This window comes from Sinohyriopsis cumingii, chromosome 15 (assembly GCF_028554795.1).
Source record: "Sinohyriopsis cumingii isolate HCF-2022 chromosome 15, ASM2855479v2, whole genome shotgun sequence".
Classification (NCBI taxonomy): Eukaryota; Metazoa; Mollusca; class Bivalvia; order Unionida; family Unionidae; genus Sinohyriopsis; species Sinohyriopsis cumingii.
Window position 1 is genome coordinate 26,613,196 of NC_142975.1, and position 12,317 is coordinate 26,625,512.

At 34.2% G+C, this 12,317-nt stretch overlaps 1 protein-coding gene across 2 annotated transcripts in view; it reads left to right on the forward strand.

Annotated features, from left to right (window-relative positions):
• Positions 1 to 12,317, forward strand: part of LOC149781446 (uncharacterized) — a 57,491-nt gene that overhangs the window by 19,108 nt on the left and 26,066 nt on the right. For both annotated transcript variants that reach the window (XM_089935529.1, XM_089935530.1), the window contains exon 4: positions 11,039 to 11,189. In XM_089935529.1, coding sequence (XP_089791655.1) covers positions 11,039 to 11,189 — 151 coding nt within the window. The remainder of the gene's footprint in view (positions 1 to 11,038; positions 11,190 to 12,317) is intronic.

Sequence of the window (12,317 nt, forward strand, 5' to 3'; positions counted from 1 at the left end):
CAGATTTTGTTCAGTACTTATAAAAGCTTTAATAACTTAGGTAAAGGCTCTGATATTGATGTAGGCAGCAAATTTTTTTTTTTAAATTATCAAATTCAGACAATTTAGTGATGTAGACGCAGACAAAGAACTTGTAAATTTTGAGTATGAGAAATGGCAGTTACACTTCGTCATGCGGCTTCACTGACTTGATGGTGAACGAGTTCTCTCAAGATTTTAAAGCACATAAAAATTCTTCTGTGAAAAATAATTACACAGCTATAACAATCAGACTTCACTCTTAAATTTTTCCATACATAATAGATGTGTACCAAAAATGTAAAATGGTTAAGATTGCTGTTAGACGTAAGATACACTACACTGCTTAACAGTTAACAGGCAGGTCTATGTGTATGGAGTCGAATATGTAACAGATGTTCTGTTTATAACACACTGCACTGGGTAACCTTGCTATGTGTGTATCGAGAGGCTAAAAAGCCATACACTCTATGAGGTAAAGGGTTAAGATACTCAGGCCATGTAAGCAAAAACTTAACCAAAGATATTCTGTACTATTTACAGCCATGAATAAAAATAATGAAATTAGATCAAATCATGTTCCAAGAGTTACCAAAAATATAAATATACATAGCTGTGGGGAAAAACCAGTGGCTAACAGGGGTTGAACTAGACTTAAACCATTGAAAATTGTTTGGAAAAACCAGTGACTTTTTGGACACAATAGGAAGAAGTGAAAGCAGAATAGAAAGACATGGCAGCAAAGCAGGAAAGACAAAATCAGGGCTTCCCTTGGAAATATTTTTCTTTGCACCATGAAATTTGCCAAATTAAAAAATTTGGAGCCACTTTTCAGCCTTAGGATCCATTATATGCCATGATGCAGGGACTTACATATATATATAATATTAAATTGGCCCTATTTTTACTCTATATAAACATGACAATAAAACAGTTTTTACATGTTTTTATTACATTTCAAAGAATAATTATTAATAAATATAACAATACCATTATATAGACGTGAAGTTCAGTGTATAGCAAATGAAAAGCAAGAATGAATAAGAATGTTTCTTTATAACTGATACTACAGAATACTGCCTTTATGAACAGTGTCACTGACACTTCATCAGTATCTGCCTCATTTTTCCCCAGACCATTTCTTACCGTATTTTCCAGGCTATAGGTTGATACTTTTTGACTTGAAAGTCAGGTCTTCATCTTATACTCTGAATCAACTTATATATGGATTATGTCATTGAAATTGCATTGACTTATATATGGATTATGGTACCCGGTATGCTATTAAACTTGCTCTATAATTGGCATAATCGAAAACAGGTCACATAGAAGTACTAATTCTTGTTCAATTACTATGTCAATAAATTGTTATAAACTAATATGACTGCGTTTATATTTATAAGTTTTGTAATTATTTAGTTTGCATTCTGCATGTATTTTCTTATTTCTCAAACAGGAAATGAAAGAAAACAATTACAGTGGAACCCCGCTATAACGCGATGATCGGGGTCCATAAAATCGGATCGCGTTAAAAGCGGGGTCGCGTTAATGCGGGGTTTTACAATATTTAACTTTTTTCCGAGAACATATATGTGTATACATGTACAATGATCAAAAGTCGGCTTATCATCAGATGAATATTAACTGGAATGCATTAATTAAGATATATTCAAAATAATCGATGGCTAATATATTTATAGGTTATTACTGTGCATTAAAAACATTTACTAATTTTTATTTGTTTGAACGATAATACATATTGACCGATAATACCAGACTATCGCTATATCATGAAAAGTGTATCAACACCGTATGCTACCGTGCCGTCGTGGCATGCAGTTCATCCATAATGGATGTAATTTCATTGAAAATCGTACAGATTTAAAATATTCAATAATTTTGTAATAGTCTGAATTCGTCGTGTAAAATATAGGATGAACAAAATATTGAAACCATTTACTTGCCGTCTGATATCGTACAGTCATTGCATGCAGCTATTCCCGGGTCTACATACGGTGTCTGTACAAATTTCATACCGCTAAAATTTTATCATATGCGACAACTGCAAGAATAATTAACAATCAACGCATGATTTCAGCGTGCAAATAACTTTTATTTCAGATTCTGTGAACATCAAAAGAAACATGTGAAAACTGCTAAATTAATTTCATACCCTTTTAATTTACAGATAATAAAGTGGATATTATTTACTTTCAACTGTTTGTTGTTTGATCACACCGCCAAGCACAGCATACATGTTGGCAGCTTTCGTCCTTTAATGTTTATTAAATTGTGCGACTCTTGTATCAACCACAGCTTTGTCTGCTGCTTGGCTGTGATTGCAGTTAAATAAGAAGCCCATGTCGGCTATTGTTTGAGCAAGGACTGTATACAGAATTCATGGAAGACAATCACAAAGATGATTTACTGGCTTTACTCATGGATCCGTAATAAGTAACACTTCCGATAATGTTTACTTCGGCTTAACAATTCAAAAACCTGATGAAACCAGTTTTCTCTTCTAGAGTAGAATACGGAGCTTCACCACAACCTGTTCAAATTGATAAATTTCAGAAGCCAAGCGTTGTACACACTATTTCTCGTACGTTATATATATCGTATTATTTTAGAATTCATACACGATCACTTCTCCAAAATCACTTAAAGAACCTGGATAAATTGTTAAGTTCCGATCATTTATTATTAAAAGTCATACGCGAATTCTTCCACCAAATTATAATAAACGTTTTACACACTATTTCTCGTACGTTAAACAAATATTTTCACGGTCCGATAAAAATACATGTAAATGAATTTCAAATTTCAGGAACCATGCCACGATCATATTATTTTAAAAGTCACAACTAATCTCATGCCCAAAATGAAGTTAATTTCTTGTTTTGTTTTTTTTTCTTTTCTCCAAATTTTTTTTCTCCATGTGTGAATGAATATACGAAATTTCGGGAGCCATGCTACGACCGCGTTATATCCGAATTCGCGTTATGGCGGGGCGCGTTATAGCGGGGTTCCACTGTACAAGTAAAAAAAATTCACTGGGCCGCATAGCAGACTTACGGTCTATACTCCATAGTGTACTGTACTAATTCAAAGCATGCTGTTTATTCCTAAAAGAGATATGAAATAATTTTGTTTTATTCATCCTTTTTAACCATACCTTATTCTTCCTGATCACATTTTCAAAACTGGTCCATTGATATTTGATTTTCCAGTATACTGTTGGACACACGCAAGCGATTACTGGTATAGCTTTTTCATTGATATAATTGATCCTACAAAGGGATGTAATCCATATTAACTCGAGTGATCTATGATTATTTATAAAATACCATAAATTATGCTTTCATCTAAATCCCCCAAATCATATGTTTATAATTGTATTTGACAAAGTTTCTCAAATAAATATGGTTTAAACTAAACTAAAATCAGATATATAGATGGACTACTCATAGATCATCAATGATCTATTTTTAGTTTTGCATTTCAGTTTAAAGCAAATTGCAGTATCAACACATCACCTACATTCATTCATTCTTATATTCAACCAGCATCATTTTGGTGTCTCTCTTTGATTGTACCGGTAGTTGATAAATTGATTTTTTGTTTCCAACAACAATCAAAGCCAGTGGCTGCAATTGTTTATACCCTGATATTGGCTTTGGCTACCAATACTAGTTACCGTATTGCTGTTGCCCCATTGTTCTTTATCATTAATCCACATCAATTACACTACCCATTTTTAATATCAAGTGGATTAAGAACCACAGGAAATGATACCCACTCTCTTCTCTGGATGTAAATAATGAATTTAGCTGTGGTTCTTAATCCACATGTTATTCATTGTTTTCATTGCTATTTTAATGAGTTAGGCATGTTTTGATCAATTTTTTCAGTCATAATCATTCATATAAATATCCCCCTACACATCATACAACTTATCTCACAATTCCTCCCGTCAAATCATGCAATTCTTACACAGTGGCTTTTAAGCTGGAAGTTGTAAAGTTCGCGGAAGACAAAGGTAGGAATATGGCTGCTCACAGGAAATATGGTGTAAGTGAAAAATGTGTCCGGGATTGGCGTAAAGCTTAGGTTGCATTATGTGCTACAAAAAACCCAAAGAAAGCAAATCAACAGTTCCAAAGCAAGATAGATTAATATTGAGGATAAATTAGAAGAATATGTCATCACACAACACTCAAGGCAAAGAAAATTGCAACTGAATTAGGAATTGAAAGTTTCAGTGGAAGTATGCCAGGGTGTTTTAGGTTCATGCAAAGAAGGGGTCTTAATATAAGACAGCGCACTACTCTGGCACAGAAATTACCAGTTGACTTTCTGGAAAAATTGAACAATATTTGTGAGTACATCCAAGACAAGATTAAGACTGTCAGTTTGGAAATGACTAATGTGATAAACATGGACAAAGTGCCGTTAACATTCAACATTCCGATGAACAGAACAGTTGAGCTTAAAGGATCTAACAGTGTTACTATTAGGACAACAGGTCATGAGAAGTCAAAAAAGTTGCCACCAAAGTTGATTTTTAAAAGTAAAGCAATGCCAAAGGAGAAATTCCCCAGTGGAATAATGATTGAAGTAAATTCAAAAGGATTGATGGACAGTAACCAGATCAGGAAGTGGTTAGATAGGTGTTTCACACATCAAGTTGGTGGTTTTTTCCTCACTATGGATTCTATGCATGCACACATCAGTGCCAAGACAAAGGTGAAGATTGAAACCAAGATGTCATCATTAGGCATCAGAGCTGAGCTTTGGAAATTGTGAAAACATTGGATGATGGCAGGCGAGCACAGTTTCACAAACACGGGACATATGCGGTGCGCGACATATTCCCAGGTTGTACATTGGGTTAAGGATGCATGGGACAGGGTTCCTGAATTGGCTATTGTGAATGACTTTGCTAAAGCAGAAATTGTCAGCAGGATAGAGAAGCCAGATGAGGATGATGAGATGGAGACAGATGATAATGAGAAAATTTCAAATGATTTGATCCCTGAGATAGCTGCCATTTTTCATTCCGATACAGAAGACGAAGACTTCTATTGATTTTCAGATATTGGAGATGATTAAGTGAACTCATTATTTTCTTAATTAGAATATTGAACAGTTCTACTACAGGTAATAAAATGAATTACAACATCGATGTGCTTTCAGTTATGATTAACATGTTAAATAATGTGTATTATAAAACTGTTCATTTGTGTAAATTTGATATAGCATTTCATAGATATGTTAAAGTATAATAAAAAGTGTTTTATTTATTTTTCTTATGCAACTTTTGTTTTCCTATCTCTTATTTTCTTCACATTTCTGATTTCCCTGTGGATAACCTCATTTCCCTATTGTTAGCCTCACTGAATTTATCTCATCGGTTGAATCTTGCACTCAAAGACTGGTTTCAACTGGAATAATTAGGTTAAAGCTTTAGACCTTTAATTAACATGTACATAGCATGCACATCCATGTGACTCTTGTTGCAATGGATATCATAATTAATACAAGCATGGACTGTTTATTCAGCTGTGTCAGTTGATAAAGGAATATATCAGTGCCTTGTACAGGAGTAAAATCACAAGCATGTTAGCATTGGTGGTACAATTTCATGATTGCTGATATAGTATGGAATATCATACATTGATACCATTAATATTCATGAAACTGGAAGTTACTAGTGTAATAAATGAAGACAATTTATTGACCTGGCCTCATCTTATACTCCAAATCGATTTATATATGGATGAAGGATGGAAAATTTTCAGAATTAGTGAATTCGACTTATACTCCGCATCAACTTATAGGCTGGCAAATATGGTAAATGCCTTCCTGAAATAAAAATTCTCAACATTGGGCCCATCAAAAGAAATTCTCCTGAAATTTTTCAGAGTAGATATTCCCATAGTTTTGATCAGATTCAGGCAACTGAATGCCCTCTTACAGTCTGCAGTATAAATGGGGCAACAAGTAACCTGGTAGCTTCCTCAGATGCAGCTGGATATAAATCTTTGTTTTTCAGAGCTAGATAAGCCATATTCTTTGTGCTTAATACATACTTGTTTTATAAAGTAAACTTTTTGTTGATATAAGCGACTCTGGCCCTTTACAGTCGACAACTGGCATCCTTGTAGTGGCATCCTGTGTGACTCAGTTAAGTTCATACTACAAAAATGTGTTATCTAAGTAAATAATCCATATAACAATAAGCAGTCCCAAGTGCATCTTACACTCACAGTTTGCAATAAACATAAATGAACAACATGTACAAATGACACCAAATCTTTTTGCCAACCTGTTCAACAATAGAGTATATCCCCTGGTCATTCCTTATTTCCTACTAATTACATTTAATTGCTTCTCAAAACCAGTTGGCAGCTAACAGTTAGCTGCAATCATTTTTGAATAACGTCTTATTCATCATCTACCAACATGATCCACTGACTGCTGCAGATAGTGAAAACAGGTATGAAGTGGCCCAAGCTGCTTATATCAATGAAAAATTAATAAGTTACTGATTAAAAAAAAATCACCAGCAACTTTGACCAATCAGTAAATAATAGTACCACTTTCAGAATTCTTTCACATTTGTTGCCAAATGTGAATCCTAGATGAGGCCCTGCAATAAGCAATTATATTTTATCTTCAAGTAGAAAATTCGCTGTGTTATATATATATATATATATATATATATATATATATATATATATATATATATATACACACACACACACACAGATACATACATACAATCTGTAAGTGCAATGTATTCAGACTTGAAAGTGTGTATATTTAGATGGAGAAAGACATGCAATGTATTATGGCCAAAGCAACTGTAGAGAGAAACTATACACAGTAATTACTTTTAACTGAGAGGTTTACTTTGGTTGCAGTGATATAAATACAAGCAGGTAAAATTTCTTAGCCAACTGCCACTTAATTTATTTTAGTTTATAAAAATTCACTAGTAAATTTTAAACTGGTTTGAAACAACACCTATGAAATACATATGTGAGCACACATACAAGGTGTTTTAACATCCAAGTATTACTCAGTTCAAACCACACTGATGAGTAACCGTAACTTAACAACAGCATATGTAGGAAATTGATTCAAAATTAAGTTTGAATTTTTTACAATGCCATTTTTTGTTGAAGTTTTTAAAATAGAGAATTAAATTGCTTATTCTAGTGACAGTTGAATAACTAATTGTACCTATTTGTAATTACAATGATTTAATCTAGGTACTTCATTACTTGACTGTTCTCGTAGATGTACTGAAGCATTAATATAACTGAATCAGCTCACCGTCAAGTACAACTATGGAAATATGGCACCATGCAAGCCATGTAGGTGGATCTGTTTTTTTGAAACAGCGATTTTCTTACTATGGCACCTCACTTTCTAGCTTCATTACATTAATAAATAATAGGAATAAAATTAAAAATTATTTTAATAAGCAGTGGTGTTACTAGGGGGTAGGGGTATGTGGACCACACCGGGTGACACCATCAGAGGGGCTGACACCAAAATGACTGTCTATAAAATGTTTGAATTTTTGTGCATGAAGGAGGTCCATGGGGGTGACGCCATGAGTACTGCACATGAAAAAACAATTTTTGTGCAGGAAGGAGGTCCATGGGGGTGACACCATGAGTACTGCACATGAAAAAACAATTTTTGTGCAGGAAGGAGGTCCATGGGGGTAACACCATGAGTACTGCACTGGGTGACACCACTGTTAATAAGGAGACAATTTTGACTTGCATCACTTCTTAAATTACACAACATATCATTGTCCCATACATTTCTGACCAAAAAATGATTATTTTAATGCTTAGCTGTTTAGCTAATAATAGTTAGACCTTGCTTTCTACAACTTGTATGTTTTCCTTAATGTATATGTGCAGTTAGTTACAAAAACATAGTCTAATGAGGAGGTGGATCCAAGACAGCATTATTACCTGTTGGCAGGTCCAGTTGCCATCCTAAACCAAATTTAAGAAGAACATAACACAAACACAGCAGTTAAATCTTCAAAATTTTTATTTAGCAAGTGCTTTCACCAATTAATTTAAAACACAAAATGTTATTTGTACATAGATGATTTAAGTTTTTAAACAAGTTTTTATCATCAAATGCTAATTTGTGGAAATCAGTGATATCTTGAAGGGTAGAAAGGTCAGTCAGCTATTGAAACACATACCTGTGAATGTTCATGAGGTTATTTTGTTGGCACAATTGATATGAACATCTGCTAAGGCCTCATGAAATACAATTCCTTGGGGCTTCAGCACTGACTATGTGGCTGGGTTGACGCAACAGTCTTGAAAGTCATAATTTTCTGTCATTTGTTGTACATCTAAAACTATGACAGGGTGAAGTTATTTTCACTTCACTTTCCTAAAAGAAGAAAGCATATTTTACAGTTTTGGGGTAACTTAGTCACCCACTTTGCCTGGTAACTTGAATCTAGGACTCAGCATTCAATTATGATTTTCCATAATCTATCAAAAACGTTTAACTTTTAGCTCTACCTGTCATTTGTCATGAGTCATCCATTGTTCCTTCCATTGGCACAGATTTGTTATTGCTCCTCCTCACAAACTGCTTGAAAATTTGCCATCAAACTTTGCAAACACATTCGTCCTAAAGGAATGTTCTCCCAAAGGAAAATGTTATCACTTTGACATCCAACGTGGTTTGATGATGTCCATCTTGAAAATATTGATCTCGTTTCTCCTCTTGTACAGATGGTCATATTGACCAGGGCTTTTCAATAAAAGCCTTCTTACATTGTCTAGTAGGTCCCAATGAAAGTGTTACCAATTTGACTTTCATTATGTCTGTCAAGGTTGCCATCTTAAACATCAATTTATTGTTACTTCTGGACAGAAGTCATATTATCATGGGGTTTTATGTTGTGTAGTTGGCTTTAAATGAAAATAGTGTTGATCTGACATACAGTATGGCTGCCATGGTGGACATCTTGAAAATCTTATACTCAATGCTCCACCTGAATGGAAAGTCCTATTGACATGGAGTTTTCGCCAAAAGAGTTCTTAATTTGTCAGATTGGATTTAATGAAAATGGTGCTGATATGATTTCAGATATGACCACCATGGCAACCTTCTTAAAAGTTTTTATTGCTACTTCAAAAGTGAAATGGATATCAACATGGAATTTTCACCAGACATCTTCTTATGGTGTTTTGTTAGTCTCAAATGATAATGAAACCAATCTGCATTCAGTATGGACCATCTTGAAAAGCTTGTTATAGAGATACCTCCTGAATGCATAATCCTGTCGACTTGGGGTTTTCACTATAGACTTCCTGTGCTGTTTGTTTGGTCCAAAATGAAAATGGTGCCTGTTTTTTTTATCCAACATGACAATCACAGCAGACATCTTGAAAATCTTGTCATTGCTCTAGAATATCAGAGAATGTTTCAAAACTCAGCAGTTAAGAAGAAATAGTCTTATCTTGGATTCATGAAAAAAATGTGGAGAGTAAAGCATTAATCCATTTTTTGAGGGAATGTTGTTTCTCCTTAAAAACATTTTGCAACCACATGTTGGTTTGAACAATAATAGATCATTTCAGATGTTTATTTTTATTAATTGTTCATCTCAAGTATCAGAGGTTGTGATAGCACGGAAACCAAAAATATGTCATTTTATGTCAGTTCTATCAAATTTGATTTTGTTGTTATAAAATTATAACCATCCCATTCCTTTAAAAAAAAACATTCAAAGATGGAAAGCCTGTGAATTAAAACTAAACACATTTTTCCAGTTAAGTTTTGGATAAAAATCTTCCAGGACTTCATATAGAACTTTCCATTTAAAAAAAGCCATACACCGTTTTGTGCAAACCATGTGCCTACAACATGGCAGACAAGAAATGTGCCAGTAATCCATTTGACATTTAAGAACATAAAGGAATGTTTCCAAGTATGTGAGAAGGACAGTGATTTCACAAATGATAGAAAATATCTCCAGCCTATAAATATTGAAGGTTGGTGATTTTAAATTTAAATTTCAACCATTTCCCAACAGTAGTGATGACCTCTGGTTGAAAGTTAATATACCGCTTTAAATTGAAAAGATCTTCCATAATTAATTTTATCAGTTGGTGGAGTTACCATATGAACTTGCTGATAAGTCAATTCCAGCTGCACACAGCATAGATTCTGATATGCCATCTCATAATGTACCAGCAGATCAGGATCTTTGTTGCTTGTTCTACTGATTACTACTAGCAAACTGCATAGACATGGAATTACTAGTATATTATGTGTCAGTACATCTGGATCTTTGCAGATTGCAGTTGGACTGTAATTAGAAGCAGGTAACAACAGTATGGTATGTCCTGCGATTGCAGTTGTTTTGCAGACTAGGTTTCTGTATCAGAACACTACCAGGGATCATTTGATTTAAATGAAATCTGAAGTGTAGCTTTATAATGATAAGATCTTATAAGACTTTGCTGGCAATTTACAGATATAGTTGTTGTTGTTGTTATTGTGTTTAATGCTATATTTCAGCACAGGATAGGCTATACATTGCAGCTAGTATAAATAGTGGATGAAGAACCTGGGGCAAAAAATGGAAGAACCACTGACCCATGAGAAGCTACTGGAAAGCTTTCTCACATGCCCACATTGGCCAGATCTGAGACTTGAACTTACACAGACAGAGGTGAGATGGCAGTGATCCGTAATGGTGAGCACTTTAGACCACTCAGCCACTCTGGGGCCTCCTACAGCTTTACGTCTGTGAAATTATGTCCATGATTGTTAAGCATGCCCATTTTGTTTGCACAGTCATTCTTCTTAAGTTCTAGCTTAACGAATGTTCTAAACACTTACAGAATTCTTTGGCTTTAATATTCGTTACTTCATTGTGCTTGTATCAGGTGCTTTCAATTTTCTTGTGGGAGTACAAGCTGGTAAGAACTTATGGTCTTTATTCTGTCTTTTTCAGTGACTCCTAAATCATCTGATAAGCAGGGCACTTTAGATGCCATGATAAGTGGTATTGTTGGAGGTGTAGTTGCAGCAGCTGTGATTATCACATTAACTACAGTTTGTTACCGCAGAAGACGTCCAAAGAAGTTTGAGTGTTGTTTACATGAGTAAGTTCATAAAAGCCTATCCATTTTATTTTTGTGTACATTTTAACACCATTCAAAACACACATATATCATTAGTTGTTATGAATGTATATGCATGTTCAGAATAACTTTCAAAGATCTATATAATGTGTTCATCAAAATTGTTCAGGATAACTTTCAAAGGTCTATTTAATGTGTTCATCATAATTGTTCAGGATAAATTTCAAAGGTCTATTTAATGTGTTCATCATAATTGTTCAGGATAACTTTCAAAGGTCTATTTAATGTGTTCATCATAATTGTTCAGGATAACTTTCTAAGGTCTGTATAATATATTATTCATAATGCTTTCTTACGATTGCCAACATAGCCTTGCTATTGCCAACACAGCCTTGCTATTGCCAACACAGCCTTACTATTGCCAACCCAGCCTTACTATTGCCAACCCAGCATTAGTATTGCCAACCCAGCCTTGTGCGGTTAAGCTATGCTTCTTGCTTAAACTATGTGAGGTTGCTATACTTGTTATGTATGGTGTTCAGCAGTCTGAGCATTATCAGTCATTGCAAAGTCATATTGTCTTACTTGGTACATACAGTACACAGCAGTCTGATCAGCACCAGTCTCAGCAAAGTTATGTTGTCTTCTTGGTCTTATGTGTAAATCAATTACTAACATTTTAAACTTGATTATTCCCTTCCTAGTAATCACACTAGGTTGTCATGGTTATTGTTACTTTGTCAGAAATGGCATGTTACTTGTTTTTTTTTACTACAGTCCTGTGGTTTTAAAATAAGTATTAGAAAAGAGTGGAAAGCAACAAGCTTTGTAAAATTAAACAATTATTTCTTCTAGAATACAAAGTGAAAATATAAAAAAAGTAACATTATGGTTTTGTGAATTGAATTGCAAATAATCATAGAGTTTCAAACATAAGTCCTAATGATTAAAGTTCTAAAATAACTTTAGTGGTATTCTAGTATATATCCAACACTAGAAGTGTTGATGTGCCTGTGATGGCCTGTATCTTGGCAATGTGCCAAACATCTTTTATTGGAGCACAATAAAACAATCCAAGAATATATCCTTATTTGAATTTCACTATAAATCCAAGTCTCTATGTCACAGCACATGCAGTCCCAGTTTTGT